At 36.4% G+C, this 26,285-nt stretch overlaps 1 protein-coding gene across 2 annotated transcripts in view; it reads left to right on the forward strand.

The window, feature by feature from the left end:
* Nucleotides 1-26,285, forward strand: part of XIRP2 (xin actin binding repeat containing 2) — an 87,365-nt gene that overhangs the window by 25,439 nt on the left and 35,641 nt on the right. Inside the window, exons 2-3 of one of the 2 annotated variants that reach the window (XM_066346456.1) lie at nucleotides 3,849-4,009; nucleotides 9,328-9,465. In XM_066346456.1, coding sequence (XP_066202553.1) covers nucleotides 3,953-4,009; nucleotides 9,328-9,465 — 195 coding nt within the window. In that variant the 5' untranslated portion in view covers nucleotides 3,849-3,952. Of the gene's footprint in view, nucleotides 1-3,848; nucleotides 4,010-9,327; nucleotides 9,466-26,285 lie in introns of those variants that run through there. The other variant, XM_066346457.1, reaches the window with a different exon arrangement.

Below are 26,285 nucleotides of genomic sequence, written 5' to 3' on the forward strand. Positions count from 1 at the left end.
TCCACTGTCTGATTTGCATACTTTCAGATCCCATCATTCCTTATTTTTCCAGGCATTTTATCACAGTAGTAGCTTTATTGTTCTTCTTCCTTTTCTTTCTCTTTGAAGATACCCTAAATTCATTTCACACTGGATTTCAATCTCAGTTGCATTCAAGTCTTCTGAAATAATACATTATGAGGTCAGGTGACAATGTTCCTGTCTCTTCCGCACACATGTCTAAGAATGCGGCTGTCTTAACAATCTTAAAAATTACATCAGGTGTCATCAGCACCAAGTTAGGAGCAGATAGGTGCACTGTATTACAGTAGACAGGGGAAGAAGCATCACCTTGGTTTTCAGATAAAGAAGTCAATGAGACATTCACTTAGGAGGTTAGGAAATAATATGGACACAGCTTGTTAGCTCAAGGTAAGTTTTCTACACCACAACCCTACCTGAGTAGGCACAGTTACTAATGGAAAGAAGAAAGGTAGAGAGAGAGAGAGAGAGAGAGAGAGGGAGAGATATTAATATGTGACGTCTTTACTGTGATTAGAATAAAAGGCAATGGAATCCAAATCTCTTAATAATCAGGCCACTGAATTACTATTAATCTTGGGCACATCTCAGTAATATTTTAAAAAATGAATAATTGAAAAGTAAATACTATCTGTAAATTTTAGCAAACATAAACTCCTGATTATCTGTTAAGATTAATAAAAGAATGATATCTTTATAGGAATAATATACAAAATAAAATTTATATTTTAAGGTGGAAAAACTTTAGGGAGTCATGTTCAATAAAATCTATATGGTAATTATTCATAACAAAGTAAGAAGAGGACAGTGAATACGAAGTAAACTCACCTGTGCAGATAGATAATATACAGGGAAAAACTGAATATGTATTTCCTTCAGCAAGTATGGTAAAAGACTTTCAGTGGATTGTCAGAGTCCCTTTTGGTCAGAATCAACTGAAAGAGTGTACTGTTGTATGGGAATGAGGTTTTGGATGACAGGTGAACTTCAAAAATAACTGACATTTGTTGTAAACCTACCAGTGTTGTACCATCACAGCATTCACATGATACAGCTTCTTACTCCTTTATATTTTGTATCTTTTTCAAAGCATGTTGAATAAAATATATTTATAATTTTAATTAAAATATATTAAAATGTCTATCTGAATAAGAAGTCTCAATGGAAAACCAAATAATCAAGGAGTCAAAACAGAAATGATTTTTTTTTGTTTTGTTTTCTTTTGTTGTTTTTGTTTGTTTGTTTTTTTGTTTTTACAGAGACAGAGAGAGAGTCAGAGTGAGGGATAGACAGGGACAGATAGACAGGAACGGAGAGATAAGAAGCATCAATCATTAGTTTTTCGTTGCGCATTGCGACATCTTAGTTGTTCATTGATTGCTTTCTCATATGTGCCTTGCCTTCAGCAGACCAAATAACTCCTTGCTCAAGCCAGCGACCTTGGGTTCAAGTTGGTGAGCTTTTTGCTCAAGCCAGATGAGCCTGCGCTCAAACTGGCAACCTCGGGGTCTTGAACCTGGGTCCTCCGCATCCCAGTCTGATGCTCTATCCACTGTGCCACTGCCTGGTCAGGCCAGAAATGATTTTTAATATTTTCTGGGTCCAGTTGTTTTCAGCTGCTGGTGTGTACAACAACCTTAAAGAAACTAAAGCAAAAAATTAAATATGATAGTTCAAGGTGGGGATTGGAGGAGAAGGTAGAGGAACAGGGAAGGGAAAAAACAGCTTGGCTCTCAGTTACTTAGGGTTCTTTAATCACAGTAATTAAATCAAAACAACCCAAATTACAGAGTACACAAAAGAGCTCTACTCTATGAGTCCCACATACTGTCATTCCTAAGGTGAAAGGCAAGGGGTGCATGAATAAGTAATGAATAAACATATATATATATATATATATGTATGTATGTATATTTCATATACTAATTGGTCCCAAAAATATTTGATTGAAATGATTTTGGAATTACAATATTCTTTAAGAGCAAACAGTAAACCATCAAGCAGAGTGGTAACAAAAAACACTATATAAAATATAAAACTAGTTTTGAAACCAGGTCAGACACATGTAATTAACCATGGAAAATTACATGGTGGGTCCTTGTGTTCCTTTTAGACATTTAGACATATTTCCTTATACCTAAAAGGAGCTGGTTAGACTAGGGAAGACTATGTGATCTCTAAGACCTTTCTGCCTCTATTAACTGTTAGCCTGTGGTCATGAAATCAGTCTTTTGCTCTACTTCCAAGTATGAAATCTTTCCACCCTCTATTTTTGTCAGACAAATGGCTTCAGTGGGAAAACAGGTGATTCACAAAGTTTTTTCCCATAGTACTGGATAATCGAAGGTGAAGGGATTAGCCAATTTATTTATATCTATATATATATATCTATATATCTATCTATATATATATCTTATGTAACATGTATCTATGAATAAAAGAAAAAATGGTCTACAATTCTCATAGCACTCACATATTTTAGCTAGCTCTATCTTCTTGAGGGTTGGGGGTGGACAGAGAAGGAAAAAATATTTTTAGACTTGCTAAAGGTTAAATTCAACCATTAGATCTGCCACTTGTTAATTGTGTAATCATAAAAAAGTTTTTTAATTTTGACTGCATTTTTATCTATGAATTTTAGAAAATAATAGCTCTATCTTATGAGATTATCAGAGAAGTAAATGACATAATGCTCTGAAAGCATTTAGCACGAATCCAACACACAGTGCTTCAGAAATGTTTATAATTAACATTATGTATAACTTTTTTTTTTTTTTCATTTTTCCGAAGCTGGAAACAGGGAGGCAGTCAGACAGACTCCCGCATGCGCCCGACAGGGATCCACCTGGCATGCCCACCAGGGGGCGATGCTCTGCCCATCTGGGGTGTCGCTCTGTTGCATCCAGAGCCATTCTAGCGCCTAAGGCAGAGGCCACAGAGCCATCCCCAGCGCCCGGGCCAACTTTGCTCCAATGGAGCATCGGCTGCGGGAGGGGAAGAGAGAGACAGAGAGGAAGGAGAGGGGGAGGGGTGGAAAGCAGATGGGCGCTTCTCCTGTGTGCCCTGGCCGGGAATCAAACCCAGGACTCCTGCATGCCAGGCCGATGCTCTCCCGCTGAGCCAACCAGCCAGGGCCTATGTATCTCTTAATAAATAACTCTCATCAGAATAATTGCAAGAGTAGGAGCCACAACATTTTCTTTTGATGTTTGTATAAGCATATGCTCCTATATAGGTATTTTGTAGCTTTGCTTGACACTTGAAGAAAAGAGGTTAACCGTGAACTATCTAAAATACTGTGAAACGGCCCTGACATTGGCTCAGTGTTAAAGAGTGTTGGCTCAGTATGTGGATGTCCTAGGTTTGATTCTCTGTGAGAGCACAAAGGAGAAGAAACCATCTGCTTCTCCACCTCTCCCACTCACCTTTTCTATCTCTCTCTTCACCTCCCACAGGTATGGCTCGATTGATTCGAGCATCTCTGCTGGGCACTGAGGATAGCTCCTTGGAGCCTCTGCCTCAAGTGCAAAAAATAGCTCGGTTGCAAGCGTGGTCCCTAATGGCCACAGCATCGGCCCCAGACAAGGGTTGTTGGGTGGATCCCTGTTGGGGCGCATGCAGGAGTCTGTCTCTGTAACTCCCCTCCTCTCACTTGGAAAAAGAAAGGGGAAAAAAAAAGAAAGAATGATTGAAAGAAAAGAAAATACTGTGAAACATTGCAGTCTGTTTTGTGACCAGATATTTTAAATGCCTTCACTGTTCATAAGGTGATGCTACTTTCTTTACAAAGCCTGACACCTATCTGAGCATGCTACATTTCTTTTCAGTGACTATTGGCCCTACTCAGCCTGCAAGTGGATTTGTAGAAGACAGTGCTGCATTGACTGAGGGTGTATCAGACCTCCAGGATTTGGTGTCATTAAAGGAGCGGATGGCGAGGTACCAAGCAGCTGTTTCCAAGGGTGACTGCCGCAGCTTCTCTGCCAATGTAAGCTGCTTCTGGTGGTTTGGTATTAGGCAATGTGCTTGTTGTCTTCTCTTCACATACCCTCCTTTTACTGCAATATAGGAGTGCTATTGCACAATGGAATAAAGTAGAAAAGGCACAGAAATATGTGTATCAAATTGGGAGGATCTAAATTTAAGCTTCAGCTCTGATACTTACTAACTTTGTGAATTTGGGCTACTACCTTAACCGCATTCAGAGCTTCAGTTTCCTTACCTGAAAAATGGGAATAGCCATCTACCATAGAGCATCTTAGTGAGGAGTCAGAGAGAATTTATGTGTAAACCATAAGGTGCCATATAAATGTGTTATTGTTGTCATCATTATCATTTAACCTATAGCTATTCTCCTCGGGAAAGTCAAGAATTAATTTCAAATTTTAAAAATGTGGGCCTGCATGCCTCCCTCCTTGGTCTCAAGTATAGTTCATTTAAATTCACTGACAGTATAATTTCTTTTGCTTTTTTCATTTCTCTGTATGTACTAAATCCATTAGATGTAGGTTAATCAACATATAAATGAAGGAGATTAGCAATGTAGGCACTGGCGCTCTGCTAAACCAATTATGATTATAGGAAACAGCAGGATTCAGTAAGACCACCAATTTTTAGAACCAACGCATAATAAAGTCATATTCAAAAGAATTAGTTGTATTCCATATTCTGTGGCCTTCTAGCCACAGGATTTGATGAGTCATTTTATTAGTAGCAGCTTTATAGCTTAATGGAATATAAAGATCTTATTTTATAATTACAGTCACCATATTAGTGAAATTGTTCATTTAACCAAGACAGAGAGAATAGCCAAAAAGCATGGTATTCTAAAATAGCTGTTCTTAGCATTCTTTTTTACAATTATTTAGAGACAAAGCTGACTGTGCCAAACTCACTTACAATGTTACAATTCTAGATGACATTTAAGTTTTTACATAGTCATTAAAATCCATTTTAGATGCAGATAAATTTTGAATGAATATAAAGAAATGACATAAGTCCTGAGATCACATGTATCACTCCAGCACCTCCTGCCAGTTGCCAGTCTTCTTAGATAGTACCCCCTGCTGGTTCATTAAGGAACTTTATACAAATTAGTGTCTAAATTGGAGAAATGATGCTCGGGGAAACAAGCTCATTTTGAAAATACCTAGTTAAAGATTGGTTATTTAGTTAACCATCCTTCATTTATTAGGACATATAACTAAGGAAAAGTAAAATTTATGGAAACCATGTAAATTGTGACAAACCACATTAAATTTCTATTCTCTTGACTTAGTTACTCTGTTAACTATATTTAACTGCCTCCTCTCATACAAGAAAGCATCCCTGGCCCAGCAAATGCCCTATTTTGGGGTTTGGCCCTATGTAAATATTATGAGGGAAAGAAAAAGAATTACATTAGCTCAGATAGTCCTGGTAAATATCTGAAGAAAAATTTTAAAAAACCACAACGGCCTTATTTGGTCAGCTGTATCAAATGCTTGTTCAAATTTTTAAAAGCATGGAAACTGCTTGTGATCAAATTTCTGTCTATACAACAAATGAACCAAATATTTCATGTGCAAAAGCTGAAATCACTTATTCAGACCCAAATTGTAACTATTATATTTCAATCACATCAACAAAGATGACAATGATCAGTTTCCTATTGTCCTAGACTCAGCCAGATGGCATTTGGTTGAACCCAGATGAAAGTCATGCTCATTAAAAGGCAGCAGACTGCAGAAGCTCCCTAGAAGAGAAAGGGAAAGAAACAGTTGTCAAGAAACATATTAAAATGCCAGATTCTGTGCTGTGCAATTTTATTTCCTTTATCTTTATTTTAACACTCACAAGAAATCTTTGAAAAATATATTATTATTCTCAGTTTATGAGAAATAAAGTTGAGGTTCAGGAACTCTAGTCCAAAGTTATAATTGTCAGAACTGGAATTAGAATCACTGTATGTCCAACTCCCCAACTTATGTTATTTCTATTATGTCCCAGAATCCAAGGACAGTTCTTTATAAAGGAAATTGGTGATTATGTAGAATAGTTACCTAACTTTAAGTATAGGCTATTTTCTTATTAAACTAACTTAATATCAGGGAGCTTCTATGTTGGATATTTAAACTAACTTCGTAAGATAACTTTATTATTGGCATATCCATTAGATTCTAAATCTTACTTCTGACTCCAACAATAAGAAACCTGGAATAAGAATAAACATTAAAAAGTTCAAAACAGCCCTGGCTGGTTGACTCAGTGGTAGATTGTCGGCCAGGCGTGCGGGAGTCCCGGGTATGATTCCCGGCCAGGGCACACAGGAGAAACATCCATCTGCTTCTCTCCCCCTCCTTCCTCTCTGTCTCTCTCTTCCCCTCCCGCAGCCGAGGCTCCATTGGAGCAAAGTTGGCACAGGCACTGAGGATGGCTCTGTGGCCTCTGCCTTAGGCACTAGAATGGCTCTGGTTGCAGCAGAGCAATGCCCCGGATGGGCAGAGCATTGCCCCCTGGTGGGCATGCCGGGTGGATCTGGGTCGGGCGCATGCAGGAGTCTGTCTGACTGCCTCCCCATTTCCAGCTTCAGAAAAATACAAAAAGGAGGGGGAAAAAGTTCAAAACAAAGCAATCTAAGCAATCTAAGTTAAGTGGTCATTTACAAGATCATGAATTATTTGGGATGTTTAATACATAGTGCTAAACAAGACAAAACCATGGGACATGATCTCCATCTGAGCCAATTTATGGCTACAAACTGTCCTGTGTCTACATGTGAAGCCTTCATTTACCATCTTAGCTGAACAAGAAAACTTTACCACTACCACTAAACTGCAGCTTAAAGGAGCTGCCTCCGTTTGGTGTGTGGACAGCAACTCTAGTATGACAGCAGCACCAGAGATGTTAGGGAGAGTGGAAGTATGACAGTAAAAATAATCAACTGTGTGCATTTTAGCATATCTAATTTGCTGATTCCAAAGCACAATGCTGAAGGAATGAAATAGGTATATCTGTAGTGGTTGTTGTTTTTTTCCATTTGGCAGATGAGAGGCAACCTGTTCAGTATAGAAACTAATATTTTTTGAGAAAATACACATACTAGGAAAGTATCTTTGGGTATACTAAGATATTTCCTGGGGTTTGCCAGATTAATTAGCATGTGATTTTGTCCATTGTTTATAATCATTGGAGAGAGTAAGATTCTTCCTCACAATAATTACCTTAATTTCTATAATTTAATATTTATATACAAGGTGTGAAAAAAGTAAGTTTATAGTTATAATACTAATAAATAGTAAAATAAGTAATAAATAATAATACAAGAATAAACTGTGTTTCCTGTACTTACAACTGTAAACCTACTTTTGTCCCACTGTATTTTCTATATATGATCACTTGAGGAAGGCCACATATGTAAGTTAAGTGACAAGGGGGTAAAAAAAAAAATCCTAGCCTTAATTTTCCCTTCCTCTTCATAATCTTAAATTTGAAAAGGGCTGCCATACTTTATCATGACTTAAACATGTATCAAATGGCAGTAATTGGCCAGGACTTATGTTTGAAGTTTGTTGCAGAGTCTGATAGAATATGTATCTAGTACATGTAAGTGTACAACTTGTCCCTCTTTCTCATACTGCCAATGTGTACATTCTTAACTATTGAATAGGCCGTGTCCTTGGGGAAAGGTTACAAAGTTAATAAAGCAATCACTTGAATATTTGCTAGAATTCAGATAACCTTGAGTATGAATTTAGTCTGCAATATTCTGGAAGCTGGGAAACCCCAAGACTGTTGTATTTTTAGGATCTGTTTGAGGGAAGGAATGCATATTGGGGTGATAATCCCAGGTCCACAGAGGCCCACAGTCCATGGTGTGGGGACCTCAGCTCACTGGCATGCCAGGCATCCAGGTACTTCCATGGCTCAAGGCTTCCAAGGTTCCATCAGGACTGGGCCAGACCTCGGGAGACCCACTGGGGTTTGAAGTGTTGTTGCTGAGTCTCTTCCAGTTTTGAGGAGACCTGAGGGAGGGAAGTAGAGTTGTCTTTCTCTCCCACCCAGGCTTGAGTGCCTGCTGGGCTGGGGGCTGTGCTAAAGTATCAGAAGCAAAGCCCTTGAGTTGCAGCACTTCTCACTGGGACGTAAAATCTGAAAAGACTCCTCAGTGTTCTTCAAGTTATTCTAAACATTGCCTATTGAAACAGACTCTCTCATCTATAAAATGCCAATGATAGACTAGGACCCGTATAATCATAACTCCCACCACTTCCCCTGTTCTCACACACCAATGCTAAGCTGAGTGTTGGAGTAGTAGTATAGCTAATTTTTTTCTGCCCGTCCTTTAAGGCTAAGAATGATTAAGCCAGTCAGCTGTAATTAAGACAGACAGATAGGAGTTCATATTCCAGCTCCAATACTCACATCCGAGCTGTGAGAATTTAGCAGGCTTACTTTTCCAACTCTCAATTTCCTTATTTGAAAATCAAGATAAGTGTCCATATCTCATAGAATATGGAGAAGCATCAAATGACATAGCAACTCACCGTGTACTATGTATCTAGTATTTGTTATTATTGCTGATATTAATATTTTTGAGTAAGAGCTACCCCGAGGTTATTTTGTTTATCTGCAATGTTTTAAACACGTTTTGGAGTGAGTCAAATGTGTGTTTTGAGGTTTTTTTTTTTAATTTTTCTCTTGATTTGAGAGAGAGGGAATGAGGGAGATGGGAAGAGGAAGAAAGTGAGAGAGAGAGAGAGAAAGAGAGAGAACTATCAACTCATTGTTCTACCTAGTTGTTCCATTTAGTTGTGCACTCATTGATTGCTTCTCACATATGCCCTGACCAGGGATTGAACCCATGACATTAGCATGCCCCAGGAACACTCTATCCATTGAGCCACCCAGCCAGGTCCATCAAATATTTTTAATATTCTTAATGTGTTGCTTATAACATTTTAGGTTTTAATGACAACCTTATTGAGTTAAAATTGAATCCACTCTAATTTCTATTAGTTTGTGTATTATTAGAGAAATATATTCTAATAGTGCTAATCTCCAGGCATCAAAACCTGAGAAAAAGAGACCTAACTTAATATTTTGAATATTTTTATAATGTATATCAAAGGGCAGATAAATGAGAAAATAACATAGAATGTTTTTATTAAGGGATTCTGTAAGGGACTACTGAAATAATTGTGTATATTAATATCTTTTTAAATATATCACCCATCAATAATTGTCAACTATTAAAAAATAGTTGGAGAATCCTATTCTGAGAAAATATGAAGTTGATTTTTTCTTTTTTTTATTGAATTGTCCTAGATGATGGAAGAACCAGACATGTGCACAGTTCCTGGTGGTTTGGCCAGAGTGAAGAAACAATTTGAAAAGGACAAAATTGCTTCTTCTTGTAATACCTTTTCTCAGTACCAGTACCAGCATCAGAACCGATCTGAGCAGGTAATGCTGTAGTTCAGGGTAAATCATAGAGAATTGAAATGATCCCATCTCATTACCAATGTTGGAACTGCCCCTACCACACCCCGCCTCTTTAGTGATACATTTATTTTCACTTCTCATTAACAAAAATGGTAAATTTTAAATCTTTTGAAAACTATTTTTTAATTAATTTTAATGGGATGACATTGATAAATCAGGGTACATATGTTCAGAGAAAACATCTCTAGGTTATTTTGACATTTGATTATGCTGCATTCCCATCACCCAAAGTCCAACTGTCTTTCAAAACCTTCTAACTGGTTTTCTTTGTGCCCCTCCCCTCCCCCAACCCCCTCCCTCTCCCACCACACTTTGTAACCCCACATTCTTGTCCATGTCTCTGAGTCTCATTTTTATGTGCCACCTCTGTATGGAATCATACAGTTCTTAGTTTTTTCTAATTTACTTATTTCGCTCAGTATAATGTTATCAAGGTCCATCCATGTTGTTGTAAATGATCCGATGTCATCATTTCTTATGGCTGAGTAGTATTCCATAGTATATATGTACCAAAGCTTTTTAATCCACTCGTCCACTGACGGACACTTGGGCTGTTTCCAGATCTTCGCTATTGTGAACAATGCTGCCATAAACATGGGGGTGCATTTCTTCTTTCCAAACAATGCTATAGTGTTCTTGGGGTATATTCCTAACAGTGGTATAGCTGGGTCAAAAGGCAGTTCGATTTTTAATTTCTTGAGGAATCTCCATACTGTTTTCCACAGTGGCTGCACCAGTCTGCATTCCCACCAGCAGTGCAGGAGGGTTCCCTTTTCTCCACATCCTCGCCAGATCTTATTCTGTGTTGTTTTGTTGGTGAGCGCCATTCTAACTGGTGTGAGGTGATATCTCATTGTGGTTTTAATTTGCATTTCTCTAATGATTAGTGATGTTGAGCATTTTCTCATATGCCTATTGGCCATCTGTATGTCCTCTTTGGAGAAATGTCTATTCATTTCTTTCGCCCATTTTTTTATTGGATTGTTTGTCTTCCTGGTATTGAGTTTTACAAGTTCTTTATAAATTTTGGTTATTAACCCCTTATCAGACGTATTGTCAAATATATTTTCCCATTGTGTAGTTTGTCTTTTTATTTTGTTCTTATTGTCTTTAGCTGTGAAGAACTTTTTGGTTTGATATAGTCCCATTTGTTTATCCTGTCTTTTATTTCACTTGCCCATAGAGACAAATTGGCAAATATATTGCTGCGAGAGATGTTGGAGAGCTTACTGCCTATGTTTTCTTCTAAGATACTTATGGTTTCACGACTTACATGGTTAAATGTAAGTCGTGAAAACTATTTTGAAAGCAAATTAAATGTATTGATGTACTTACGTGGAGCATTTTGCCACATTTCTTTGGAACCATAGTGGAAAGTTTTTCCTCTTGGCATCTAATGTTTCAAACATAAATAAAAATTAAATAGCCTAGGTTAGTCAATAGGTAAATAAAATGTTGAGTACAGTTTACATCGAAACTCGACTACTAGGTTATTATAATTCCTAGAAAACAATCTGCTGGTTGTTGGCAAAGATTAAATCTGGAGTGTTATTCAGCTGTTTATTGTGGCATGTTTTCTGTTTTCTTTAAAAATCATCAAACATTGACTAGTGGAATCCAGATATTATATCAAACTGAATACTGTTACCTTACATAAGAGATCCCCCCACACACACACTTTATTCTTCCATCATAGCTAAGTATTAATCATGGGATATAATGATTTTTGAATATGAGAAGTCAAATATTAAAACTCATTAGACTGAGCTTAGCACTTTGAAAAAAGTTATTTCATTGCAAACAGCTTTACTTAGGCCCATGTTTACCATGAGGAAGAAATAATCAGAGTATTTCTGAAATTTTGTAGTGGGTGATAAAGGTGGGTTATTTTTCTTTTAAATTCCCTAGGATATTTAGAGTTGCTTAAGTTTTAAAAAATAAGGCAATTGGGTGTGTTCAGTGGGCGGAGTATATCAGATAGTATGATTAAAAATCTGATATGTGAGAGTATTGCTTTCTCTATCTGGCTTTGTCTGCAAAGTAAAAAATGAGTGATATAAGTAGCATAACACATTTATGTAAGATTTATTTTAACTTTACCTAAAGGAAACACAATGTAAATAAAACATTAAGATTGGATGTACTTGTGATCTCCTATATAGCTTTTGTAACATAGGGGTCTTTGAGTCAATCATGTCTTTTTACTTGAAATTAGTCAAAATGAATACAGTTATCATTAATAATTTAAGTAACAAAACTGACATAGAAATGTAAGTGATGTATTCACAGAGCCTTTACTTTGCAGGGAGGCCGTAAAGTACAGTATAAGGGCCATGGGGACTTGTAGATCCAAGTTCATAGGCCCCATCAGTCAGCAGCTGAAATGACACAGACACAGGGCCATCTTCATGAGAGTATGGCTGGGCATCGTCATGGGGGCCCATTCTTACAAGGACCTCATACATAGCTTAATTCTTTACTGTCATCATCTTGCGTTTCTTAATAATTTCTTAAAAAGGTATCCCACATTTCTATTTCGTACTAAGTCTGGCAAATTATTTGGCTAGTACTATATAAATCACATGTATAACCAACTGAAGCCTCAGTGTCTGATTAGTAAGATGATAAACCTGTTGGATAATTTGACTATCTCATGAGGTTATTATAGAGGTCTAATATAATGACAAAAAAAATCAATCCTGTGGAAGTATTGCATTACTCATTAGACTTAGAATCAGTGAGAACTCTAATGTTACAAAAGACAGAAAACCCAACCAAAAGTGACTGAACCTAAAAGCAACATTATAGATTCACCAAAAGGCAATCATATGGAAGGAATGTTTGATGTACACTCCAGTGGTGTATTCAGAAGCTGACTTATACTAACTCTTCGATTATTAAATTTTTAGTAATATAGATAACCACATGATGTCATGTTAGTAGCTCAAAAATTAGCCATAATAAAAATATTTATGCCAGGAAAATTGGTAAATGCCAATTTCCTTCCTTCCTCCCTTCCTTCCTTCCTTTCTTCCTTCCTTCCTTCCTTCCTTCCTTCTTTACTTCCTCCCTCCCTCCCTTCCTCCCTTCCTCCCTCCCTCCCTCCCTTCTTTTCTTCCTTCCTTCCTTCCTTCCTTCCTTCCTTCCTTCCTTCCTTCCTTCCTTCCTTCCTTTTTTTCCTAGAACTCATTTTTAAGTATTTATTACCTTACCACTGATGGAAGGGCACAAAGTATGTGTCTAGCATGGTGTCTAAGCACAGAAAATGAAGACATATTACTTGGGTCCAAATTCCTGCTCCATCACTTATTAGCTGTTTGACATTAGGCAAGTTCCTTAATTTCTCTGTGCCTCAGTTTCCTCAATTATGAAGTAAAGGTTATAATAGTACCCCCTTGATACGTCTCAGTTTCATTATTTGTTAAGATGATTAGGTTAGTTATATTTATAAAGTGCTTCAATCTGTGTCTGGCACTACACAAGTGTTTGTTTAAAAAAATTAAGTATCACTTGATTGTATTTTTTTTTTTACCTCTCAGCTTAACTTCTTCTGAATTGTCTCCATTCTTACCTAGGTTTTCCCCAAATAATTGTAAAATAAAAAAGTAAAAAATACTAGAGAAAGAGGCCCTGGCTGGTTTGCTCAGCGGTAGAGCATCGGCCTGGCTTGTGGAAGTTCTGGGTTCAATTCTCTGCCAGGGCACACAGGAGAAGCGCCCTTCTGCTTCTTCACCCTTCCCCCTCTCCTTCCTCTCTGCCTCTCTCTTCCCCTCTCATAGCCAAGGCTCCATTGGAGCAAAGTTGGCCCAGGTTCTGAGGATGGCTCCATAGCCTCTGCTTCAGGTGCTAGAATGGCTCTAGCTGCAATGGAGCAATGCCCCAGATGGGCAGAGCATCGCCCCATGGTGGGCATGCCAGGTGGATACCAGTCAGGCACATGCTGGAGTTGACTGCCTCTTGACTTTTAACTTTGGAAAATATACAAAAATACAAAAAAAAAAACCACCCCCCAAAAAAAACAGAAAGAGTAAGAATTTTTTTTCCAGAAGTCCCAGGGAAAGGTCTTAACACATCAAATTGGCTCTAAATGAAATACATGCTCCTCCCAGTTTTAGGGGATGGTGGTTGGCTGATGCTTCTGCACCTGTTTCCCTACCTGGACGTTTTCAGTGTGTGTGTGTGTGTGTGTGTGTGTGTGTGTGTGTGTGTGTGTGTGTGTGTGTGTGTATATATATGTTATCAACAAGGAATAAATGAAATAATTGAATACTAGGTTAAAAACAAAGGCAAACAAACTATATAAATTCACAATAAGCTCCTTGCAAATGTAGTTGATTATTATAAGATGTAGTTGCTGCTCTATGAACATGAAATACTAATGTGTGTGGGAGTAATAAAAAAATCAACCATGCACTAGAAGTCAAATCTGCATGACTCAGGGCCTATAATGACCTCTCAGTTTTGTTCTCTACATTTAGATGTGTTAATATGTAATACCAAATAGTTCCATGAGGAATGACTAAACCTAATTCATAATGCAGTGTAATGTAAATAAAATATAAAGTAAACATATGTAAGAATAAACAGCTAAACACCATTTATTGAACTGTATACCGAAAACTGAGAAAATGGAAGAAAAGAGTTACCTGCACTTTAGAAAATTAATAACTTTAATTTACAATGCTTATTGGAAATTTTAAATACATGTCCAATTTGGTAATAGACTGGAAAATATAGAAAAATTGTGCCTTAGACATTAGCATAAACTTTTAAAGCTATCATATGCATTCTAAAAATTAGTTTCTTTATAAGAAGAGATTGAGTACAAGAGGTTTACTGGTAGAGACAGACAGGTAATCCTGCCTCTTTGCTTCTTAAAAGTACTTGAGATTTATTTCTTCACTAAGTCTTCCCCTGGCCAAAAACAAAACAAAAAAAATTATTTTGTTAATGTAAAATTAATAGTAATTTTGAAATCAAGTCTCATTAGAGTTAAGAGAAAGAATATTTCTTTTAGATTTCTGACAATATTTAATGTCACCACTAGTAATAATTTCCTAAGGTGTAATAATTAAGTCCAGTCTGCCTCTTTTTTCATGTATTGAACTCAGATGTTTCAAGATAGCTGACGATTTGGAAACAGTTTGTCTGGGAGATCAGCAATGGGGCTAAATAAGTCTTGAAAATTAAACTATCACTTACGTTAAAGATCCATTCTGTTTGCTGATTGACCAGACTGCTTTATAGCTATTAAAAAAGGGGGTTCTGAAATAGGAAAAATAAAATGTGGTATGAGATACAGAAATGTTTAATTATTCCAGACATTTTAAACATGTGATAATATCTTACTTAACATGTTCTAGACGTGTCATGCTTTCTGTCTCTGCCTGTTTCACATTTAGCAGTGTCACCACTAGCCTGTGCAGTATCTTTATGTAAATTAGAAAAAGGAGCCACACTGGACAATCGGGGCCCTGGGGTTGAGAGGTGCAGGCAAGGGGTCAGCTCTTTAAAAGAATATATTTAGGAAACTTTATTAGCTGGCTCTGGTAGTTAGCACTAACCATTTTTAAAATCACTCATTTAGATTCTGCTTTTCAAAACAGTCATCACTGATTCCAGCATCTATGAATGAAACCCAACCCTCCTAAGGAATGATAAGCCATTCAGTTTGTCTCCTGTTGATATTTAGGTTAGAGTTATCACATCAGCATTGAATTCTCAGCATTCTATGTCAGTGAAAATATTTTTATCCTTGATGCTAGAATGGAAAAGACCACTTACAAGCCATGTTTTTAATCCACTCGCTACAACCTGCTCCATTTGGGAAGAGCATTCTGAATAATCTATCACCTTATCCTTATAGGGTGTTTTAAAATATGCTGGTGCAGATTAGAATACATGTGTTATTGGCATGAAACTGCCATTGTCTTTTTTCTGAGTCCATTTTCACTTGTTCATTCTATAGTTTCTGTTTTAAAGACATCTTTTCTGTTTTTCTTTTTTTAAACGGCTTTATTGAGATATGATTTACATACCAAAAAACTCACCATATGAGTCAATATTTACAAAGTTATGCAGTGCAGCCACAGTCTAATCTTAGAGCACTCCCATTGCTCCCAGAATAAAACATGGACCTGTTGGCAGTCTGAGATGTTCATTCTTTGTGACGTAATCTCACACCCAGAGTTTGACTCTCATCTGTTCCTGTGAATTTTTTCTTCGTTTTCTTTCCTCCATATTTATGCAGTACCGAGTAGCTCTTTGCTTATTAATTGTGAAGTCCTGGGAAACCTCTTCTGGGGTTGCTTTTTTATTATTTTTAAGTGGCTTAAGTAGAGAAGAACAGATGGAGCGCCCCAATTTCTTTAGGTAATCAGTGCAATGCAGAGTGTAGGTAATGGCTTTCAGGTGGAAATGGCTGCACTGAATCCATGTCAAGAGGCTGGAGTGTTCCTGACCTTCACTCCCTGCTGCCAGCTCTGGTGCGGACCAGGAGGGAACTGCAAGACTGTATGTATCTTTCCACATACATCTGCTGCTGCAAAAATCCCAGTGTCAACATTAGCACTCTGTAAGATTATTTGGATTTGGAACATTCCCTGGACAATTTTAGGTTGATCGAAATCATTTTTGACAGCTTGTGACAGATTTAATCTGACATCTGTGTGTTTTAGACTCTTTAAAGGTGACCCATAATTATTTTCTAGCAAACTAAACATATTTTTATCAACTAGATGTCCACACTGCAAATTATTTCTCATAAAAGTGCTTTAAACCTACCTTTAGCTTTCTGCCAAATGCATCATTTTTCAAGGTCACACATTGCTATTAATAGCTCCATCCTAACCTAGATCTCTATCAACACATTAGGTTGTAACCAAACGCATGTCTTGTGCTGTCTTTTAATTGTGTGCACCAATTTTAAATATATTACAACTGAAAGTAACCTTACTAAAATGAGGCAGTTTGAGTAATGTTTATGCCTGCTGGTTCCGGAGTTAGACATCTCAGGTTAAAAGCCCCTGAGTTAGCCACCGAACCTCTTCTGTAAAATGAAACTGATGTAACAGGTGTATTTCAGACTAAAAGGAGATGGTCCCTGTAAAACTCTCACTATAATGCCTGGCATATATAAATTGCTCAGTAAACACCAGCTAGTATCATCAGTAGCATCAGTACTATAGCCAAGAAGGCATAATCAAGTGGTAATTATTCTCAACGTAGAATATGATTCATAAGCATGTTATGTATATGTAAACAGACAAAGGATGACATCGCCCTGTGCCTCACGCCGTAGATCCCTCTTCAGTTCTTTGGCCCTAGGAAAGAGGATCACTTCCCAGGAGCTCATTAAGTAATTAAAGATTAATTTAAAATTAACATGCCTATGTATGTTTTGGCATATGTTGCTCTAGAGTAATGAATAACTTTAGTGCATATTTTTAAAATTCTAATTGCAGGTCTTTTTTAGAGAAAAAAAATGCTTAATGCTGACTCTGCCAAATCACAGGATGAGGGGACTTCTCAGAGAGCAGAAGCGCAGACAGGCACGGCATGTGTTGTGCGCGGGTACACGCAGCCCTGGGAGTCAGTTTTTCAAGTGGGAGCAAATGAGTAACAGTGTTTGCTTCTGAAGACTTCTTTATTCACAGTGTTGTGACAAGTTGTACTGAGAGGAAAATAATGTAATTAATATATGTACTAAATCAAGCAGGAGAGGAAAGGCTACTTACTACACTGCTTGAATAAATGAGGAAAAGAGGAAGAGTTGAGGGAGTATTGATTTTTTTCAGTTTCTCCGAGTGTTGTGGTTTCTCAGCATTTTTTAGCTGATGAATGGAAGGGAAAGAAAAGTGTCTGTGAGGGATAAAAACTACCTCATGACATTATGTGTTTTGTGTAGTGGAAACAATGAAGATAAATATATTGCTACAATTGTCTTAATAAAATATATCAATAGCAAGTATTTTTCAATGTGTGATGCTGTTATGTACAAATACTAAGAAAGACCCCTACTTGCTGGAGAACTGTTTCTTTTCTTTTGACACAGTCCAGGGATCATCTTGACCTTTTTCCAGATAGATGGATGGACACATGAGCCTTACACAGGCTGAGGGACCACAACAGGATGTAAGCTTGGTCTCAGGGAAGCACAGCCCAGAAAGAACACAAGCCTTGTCCTCAAGAGGCTCACAAGGTAGATTAAGGTGACCCATAATTTTTCATAATTTAAGGCTAATAGGTAGATTAACAGTTTTGATCAAGGATCAGGAAATTTTATACCCTCCAGGTAATTCTAATGTGCAAAATTGAACATGACAGTACAGACCGAGACAGGATTTGTTATCCCAGGGATGACCACGCCCCCCATCATTTCTCACCTGAGGCTTGTTATCTGCCCACCTCATTCTTCTTCACTCTGAAAGCATGGCCCTTCTGTTTATATTGACGTTTCTCTAGAGATGCCTACTGCAGTCAAAGAATAGGACAAAGGACTGCAGAGAATAGAGAAAGTTGGCCTTAAACAAATCATGGTAAATATAATAAATGTCAATCAGCTAAACAACTAATTTATAAATCCCAAACCCAGTTAACACCCTTGTTAATGGCAGAAAGTATTGAAACAGTGTTTTTGCATATATACAAAGTTATGAATGTTAAAAATAAACTAAAGAGAAGGAATTAAAGAAAATTTCAAAACATTAACAATAAACCAATTAGAATAAAAGTAAACAAATAAAAAATTTTTTTTTAATAAAAATTTTTTAAAAAGCAAAAAGTAATGAAATTATCTTAGGCCAAACTGATACACCAATAATAATTAAAACTAAGATTTAACTTCTTATGGGTTATTGTAATAATTCATTAAAAGTATTTACTTGCATAGGATTATATAATCTATATACTTAATGCCTCTTGAGTTTGTACCTTCTATATTTCTATACAAATAATATTATTTTCTGAAAGACACAGGACTTCATAATAAAGTGATAAATCTATTAAGTACTAGAAACATGCTCATAGTCATTTGGCTATTTGAATAACTAAACAATGTGTAATCTTCTCCCATGGTTACAAGGTGTGCCCATCCACTACAGTAATACTATTTTCTGTGATCTACTGATACCAATCACATTACTTTAACTCAGAGTTCTGGTGGGATTCAGCCAGTTTGCACCAGTTCAGTAGAACCGATACCTAATTTTTTGTTAAATTTGGCAAATTGGTTGTTAAAATGCCACTTGTAATCAGGGTTATCTCTAAGGTGGGCACCTGGGCAGTTGCCCAATGTGGAAATCACAAATTTACATTCCTTACTCTTTTTTAATGTTCACCTGCTCAACAGCATATTGCATTCGTAGTAATATTCAGTCCATCCATAGGTGAAAAAAATTACAAGTGAGGATTGCCAAGAATCAATATGGAAATATCTTAATAACAGTTTTATTGTATTTTGTCAGGTGTTACTTAATAGTTTTTATTAATATTTTAAAACTGTTATAATCTAGTTCTGTGTACCTCTTTAATTGTTCTTATTAAATGCATGGAATAATAAACTACCTTTCATTAGATAATTTTTTTAATGCTTAAAATGGTCATTAGGGCAGAGAACCCATTGTTAAGTTATTTGAATCCCACCACTGCTTCAGAGCCACACACTATAACTCTCCACCTCTGCTGTCCCCAAATGAAGTTGATGGTAATTGCTAACTGTCTGCCGAGGTGTGACCATGAAGTCTCAGTCATGGTCCCTTTGCAACTTCCCATTTCAGCTTCTCTCTGGAGAACCTGTTGGTGCATGAGCTGCCCTACTAATGCCTAGAGGGACTCAGTCCTCCCTCCCCTGGGGCAGCACTGCAGGCCAGCCCAGTGCAGCATTATAAAGAGAAACTCCTTCTCAACCCCACACTGTGAAGACATCCACAAAGTGGTTACCCAGGTCTTTTGTGAAAACCCTCTCTTCTTGGTGAAATAGTGCAGACCATGCAGTGTGTGCCTTCAGCAGCATTCCTTTATTGTTACTTTAATAACTAAGCAAACTAATCTGCCTGCTGATGCCAGAGGTTAGATACATCACCACAGGAAGGGTGCCCTGGAACTTTTTCTCAGGCAGTTGGGGCCTTGCCGGGTAATACAAACACCCATAAGTAAGACAGATGCAAGTACAGATTCAAGCACTTTCAAAAAATCCTGATTTGGTTGCTTTTCTTTCTAAAATTTATCTTACTCGTTCGGCAAAATAGGATTCGTAGGAGCAATGTTTCCCCCAGTTATTGAAGGACAAGCGCAGCTTCTCTTCTTCCCAGTTGGCATAATGGGTTTGCTGTTTCCGGAAACCTATTTTTTCTTCTAGACCCCATTTTCAATTTCATTGCAGAAGACAAGTGTGCTTAAAAATATGCCTTTTATGCCTTTAAAGCAAAATAAATTAGGATTGCTGTAGGAAAAAAGGACTGGTATTGTTCTCATGTCAAGGTCCAGAATTGTTGAGGGCATATCACCTGGACCCTTTCCACAACAACACATAATCACGGCACAGGGTTTCACGGTCTCGGCATTGGAATAGATGATCTCAAAAAGTATTTGATATTGATAGAGATGCAAAACAGGTATTTTGTCACAGTGGAACTTGATGTTTTCTTTTATGGGAGGAAATGGACATTTAGGGAAAGTTGCAATAGAAGAATGCATTTGTAATGCTCCTTCTTTAATAAAAGTCTCAAATAATAGTTTAAAATGTAAAAATACAAATGTGCTCTTTGTATAATTACACTTAAAAGAATTCTTAAGTATATAGACAATATGTTATAATATACTCACTGAATTTATTTTTAAATTGTTATAATAGAATGGCAAGTTACAAAATTTTAGCGCTTAGAGTTTGCTGGATTTTGAGAAGCATAGAAAATTATGATGAAAGAAATTATTAACATTACAGAATCGTTATGTTTGTAGAACTTAGTAAAATCTGCAGAATGTTTTTCCACATAGTTACTTTTATGAAAATGAATGTTTTCTGAAAGCACTTGACATAAGAAGATACTAGCTTTTTTCTGCTTCTGTTGCGTCTGGTGTTTCTCAAAATAATCATATCCTCAAGGGTCTTTGCAAATGATTAGATTGAGTCAAGCTTGTCTATTTTTGAGGATGATCATTTATTTATTAGTTTGCATAATTAAAAATGAATCATCATGCTAAAAAACAAACAAACAAACACAAGCCCTAAGAAAAGAAAGACATTAAGAGATTTTGTCCTTAGTGTTATGTTATTGCAGAGATATTGTTTAGGACATTCTTTGTTTTTTCCAGCTTGTATACATATATCAGCATCACAGAACATGGAGTAAGATTACATCTTCTAACAGGGTTTTCTTGTGCTGGTGCTCTACCCCTCTCTGCTCTGAATGACCTACGTAGGTCTGGTAAGGAGCAAGTCACTGTCCATCTCTTCAGGAATCAGTGGAGGCTGCTTCATGTCCAGCCCCTTCTGTAGGACAGCACACATTATATACCAGCCACTATATTGTTACCAGCAGGGAGAGCCAAGCATTCAATCAACCTTCCTTATCTTCAGGTACATACCAGGGCCCCCTAGAGACATCACTCTACTGTGGCATTTGAAATACATTTCTTCAGAGGACAAGTTAAATAATCTAATACTGTAATTCGTTATGTTGCACAGTGTTCAGAAAAATTTGAGGGAGATTTCAATGAAATCTGCTTTAGGCAAGGCTTCAGTCCGTGAGCCTAACATAAACGTTTGTACTGCTGTTCCAAAAATATAAGCAGGGTCTCCTCAAATCATATTTCCTTTGTTGCTTGTTTTTTTTTATTTTCCTTTGGAGAATCAAAAAGTTTTTCTCTTGTTTCTTAATTCTTTTCCTTTTTGTCTTTATTTTTTCTAGGCCTTTCATTACTAGAAAGTATAATATCAGGTCTGGTTACAGAAAATAGAGAAAGAAAAGCAATAATTTGTAGAAAGTAGGAAGTGTAAAAATATATGGATGAGAGAATTATAGACATTTATATATAAAACTACTTTTCTATATCAGAATCAAATATATTTATCTCCTCCTATAGAAACAGTAGTGAAATAGACAATATAATTTTGCAGAAAAGGCAGATTAAATTACTTAAATAAAATGATCATGAACTTTATGTTTATCCTTTATGCTTATTATTCTATCTCTTTTAATAATTTTGAGATATGGGATAAAATATTTACCTTTTAGTGTTTCCTAGACCACAATACTGGAAATAAGTTTTTTTGTTGTTGTTGTTGTTGTTTTTTTAATAAATTTTTATTAATGGTAATGGGATGACATAAATAAATCAGGGTACATATATTCAAAGAAAACATGTCTAGGTTATTTTGTCATTAAATTATGTTGCATACCCCTAGCCCAAAGTCAGATTGTCCTCCGCCACCCTCTATCTAGTTCTCTGTGCCCCTCCTCCTCCCCCTAACTCTCTCCCTCCCTCCCTCCCATTTCCTCCCTCCCCCCACCCCTGGTAACCACCACACTCTTGTCCATGTCTCTTAGTCTTGTTTTTATGTTCCACCAATGTATGGAATCATGTAGTTCTTGTTTTTTTCTGATTTACTTATTTCACTCCGTATAATGTTATCAAGATCCCACCATTTTGCTATAAATGATCTAATGTCATCATTTCTTATGGTTGAGTAGTATTCCATAGTGTATATGTGCCACATCTTCTTTATCCAGTCTTCTATTGAAGGGCTTTTTGGTTGTTTCCATGTCTTGGCCACTGTGAACAGTGCTGCAATGAACATGGGGCTACATGTGTCTTTACGTATCAATGTTTCTGAGGTTTTGGGGTATATACCCAGTAGAGGGATTGCTGGGTCATAAGGTAGTTCTATTTGCAGTTTTTTGAGGAACCACCATACTTTCCTCCATAATGGTTGTACTACTTTACAGTCCCACCAACAGTGGATGAGAGTTCCATTTTCTCCGCAGCCTCTCCAACATTTGCTATTACCCGTCTTGTTGATAATAGCTAATCTAACAGGGGTGAGGTGGTATCTCATTGTAGTTTTTATTTGCATTTCTCTAATAACTAATGAAGCTGAGCATCTTTTCATATATCTGTTGGCCATTTGTATCTCTTCCTGAGAGAAGTGTCTGTTCATGTCCTCTTCCCATTTTTTTATTGGATTGTTTGTTTGTTTGTTGTTGAGTTTTATGAGTTCTTTGTAAATTTTGGATATTAGGCCCTTATCTGAGCTGTTGTTTGAAAATATCATTTCCCATTTAGTTGGCTGTCTGTTTATTTTGATATCAGTTTCTCTTGCTGAGCAAAAACTTTTTATTCTGATGTAGTTCCATTCATTTATCTTTGCTTTCACTTCTCTTGCCATTGGAGTCAAGTTCATAAAATGTTTTTTAAAACCCAGGTCCATGAGTTTAGTACCTATGTCTTCTTCTATGTACTTTATTGTTTCAGGTCTTATATTTAGGTCTTTGATCCATTTTGAATTAATTTTAGTACATGGGGACAGGCTGTAGTCGAGTTTCATTCTTTTGCATGTGGCTTTCCAGTTTTCCCAACACCATTTGTTGAAGAGGCTTTCTTTTCTCCATTGTGTGTTGTTGGCCCCTTTATCAAAGATTATTTGACCATATATATGTGGTTTTATTTCTGGGCTTTCTATTCTGTTCCATTGGTCTGAGTGTCTATTTTTCTGCCAATACCATGCTGTTTTGATTATCGTGGCCCTATAATATAGTTTAAAGTCAGGTATTGTAATGCACCCAGCTTCATTCTTTTTCCTTAGGATTGTTTTGGCTATTCGGGGTTTTTTATAGTTCCATATAAATCTGATGATTTTTTGTTCCATTTCTTTAAAAAATCTCGTAGGAATTTTGATGGGAATTGCATTAAATTTATATATTGGTTTTGGTAATATGGCCATTTTAATTATATTTATTCTTCCTATCCAAGAACAAGGAATATTTTTCCATCTCATTGTGTCTTTTTCTATTTCTCTTAATAATGCCTTGTAGTTTTCGTTATAAAGGTCCTTTACATTCTTTGTTATGTTTATTCCTAGGTATTTTATTTTTTTTGTTGCAATCGTGAAGGGGATTATTTTTTTGAGTTCGTTTTCTAATATTTCATTGTTGACATATAGAAAGGCTATGGACTTTTGTATGTTAATTTTGTATCCTGCGACCTTACTGTATTGGTTTATTGTTTCTAATAATCTTTTTGTGGAGTCCTTCGGGTTTTCGATGTATAGGATCATATCATCAGCAAAAAGTGATACCTTTACTTCTTCTTTTCCGATATGGATGCCTTTTATTTCTTTGTCTTGTCTGATTGCTCTGGCCAGAACTTCTAGCACCATGTTAAATAAGAGTGGACAACCCTGTCTTGTTCCTGATTTAAGGTAGAAAGTCCTCAGTTTTATGCCATTTAATATGATGTTGGCTGATGGTTTATCATATATGGCCTCTATCATGTTGAGATATTTTCCTTCTATACCCATTTTGTTGAGAGTCTTAAACATAAAATTGTGTTGTATTTTATCAAAAGCCTTTTCTGCATCTATTGATAAGATCATGTGGTTTTTGTTCTTTGTTTTGTTATATGGTGTATTACGTTAACCGTTTTACATATGTTGAACCATCCTTGAGATTCTGGGATGAATCCCACTTGATCATGATGTATTATTTTTTTAATATGTTGTTGTATTCAGTTTGCCAGTATTTTGTTTAGTATTTTAGCATCTGTATTCATTAGAGATATTGGTCTGTAGTTTTCTTTCTTTGTGCCATCCTTGCCTGGTTTTGGTATGAGGGTTATGTTGGCCTCATAAAATGTGTTTGGAAGTATTGCTTCTTCTTCAATTTTTTGGAAGACTTTGAGTAGAATAGGAACCAAGTCTTCTTTGAATGTTTGATAGAATTCACTAGTATAACCGTCTGGGCCTGGACTTTTATTTTTGGGGAGGTTTTTAATAGTTTTTTCTATTTCCTCCCTGCTGATTGGTCTGTTTAGGCTTTCTGCTTCTTCATGACTCAGTTTAGGAAGGTTGTATTGTTCTAGGAATTTATCCATTTCTTCTAGATTGTTGTATTTGGTGGCATATAATTTTTCATAGTATTCTACAATAATTCTTTGTATATCTATGATGTCTGTGGTGATCTCTCCTCTTTCATTTTGGATTTTATTTATTTGAGTCCTGTGCCTTTTTTCCTTGGTGAGTCTTGCCAAGGGTTTGTCAATTTTGTTGATCTTTTCAAAGAACCAGCTCCTTGTTTTATTGATTTTTTCTATAGTTTTTCTGTTCTCTATTTCATTTATTTCTACTCTGATTTTTATTATCTCCTTTCTTCGGCTGGTTTTGGGTTGTCTTTGTTCTTCTTTTTCTAGTTCCTTAAGGTGTGAAGTTAAGTGGTTTACTTCGGCTCTCTCTTGTTTGTTCATATAGGCCTGAAGTGATATGAACTTTCCTCTTATTACTGCTTTTGCTGCATCCCAGAGATTCTGATATGTCGTATTTTCATTTTCATTTGTCTGTATATATCTTTTGATCTCTGCGCTTATTTCTTCTTTGACCCATTCATTTTTTAGAAGTATGTTGTTTAGTTTCCACATTTTTGTGGGTTTTTTCCCCTCTTTTTGCAGTTGAATTCTAGTTTCAAGGCTTTATGATCAGAAAATATGCTTGGTACAATTTCAATTTTTCTAAATTTGCTGATATTGTCTTTGTGGCCCAACATATGGTCAATTCTTGAGAATGTTCCATGTACACTAGAGAAAAATGTATACTCGGTCGCTTTGGGATGAAGTGTCCTGTAGATGTCTATCATATCCAGGTGTTCTAGTATTTCGTTTAAGGCCACTATATCTTTATTGATTCTCTGTTTGGATGACCGATCTAGAGCCGTCAGCGGTGTATTGAGGTCTCCAAGTATGATTGTATTTTTGTTAGTTTTTGTTTTAAGGTCAATAAGTAGCTGTCTTATATATTTTGGTGCTCCTTGGTTTGGTGCATATATATTAAGGATTGTTATGTCTTCTTGATTCAACTTCCCCTTAATCATTATGAAATGACCATTTTTGTCTCTGAGTACTTTTTCTGTCTTGTAGTCAGCATTATTAGATATGAGTATTGCTACACCTGCTTTTTTTGGGGTGTTGTTTGCTTGGAGTATTGTTTTCCAGCCTTTCACTTTGAATTTGTTTTTATCCTTGTTGCTTAGATGTGTTTCTTGTAGGCAGCATATAGTTGGATTTTCTTTTTTAATCCATTCTGCTACTCTGTGTCTTTTTATTGGTAAGTTTAATCCATTTACATTTAGTGTAATTATTGACACTTGTGGGTTCCCTACTGCCATTTTATAAATTGCTTTCTGTTAGTTTTGTATCTTGTTTGATTCTTCTCTTTTGTTTTTCTATCATTTGTTTTTGTTTGTTTGTGTTCCATACTTCTTTCCTCTGTTGCTACCTTTTTTAAGTCAAGTGTTTTTGTGGTGGTCTGGAAATAAGTTTTAAAGACCTATCATTTCTTCTTATTTAAAGCCTTTTTGAATCTCATTTGCTCTGACCCATCCTTGTCCAACAAACTGAAGCTTCAGTCATGAATTTCCACCAAGTGTGTGGGTGTTCTGTCTTTTACAGTGCATTGGTAATTGGTAAGCTTAATTAGGACAAAATCCAGTGCAGGTCAAAGAGTATGTCCTTAAAATTTATTTTATCTGATGTATTTCTATAAGTCTATAGGAGTTAAATGGCTCAACTCTTAT

The sequence above is a fragment of the Saccopteryx leptura genome, chromosome 7, assembly GCF_036850995.1.
Source record: "Saccopteryx leptura isolate mSacLep1 chromosome 7, mSacLep1_pri_phased_curated, whole genome shotgun sequence".
NCBI classification, from domain to species: Eukaryota; Metazoa; Chordata; class Mammalia; order Chiroptera; family Emballonuridae; genus Saccopteryx; species Saccopteryx leptura.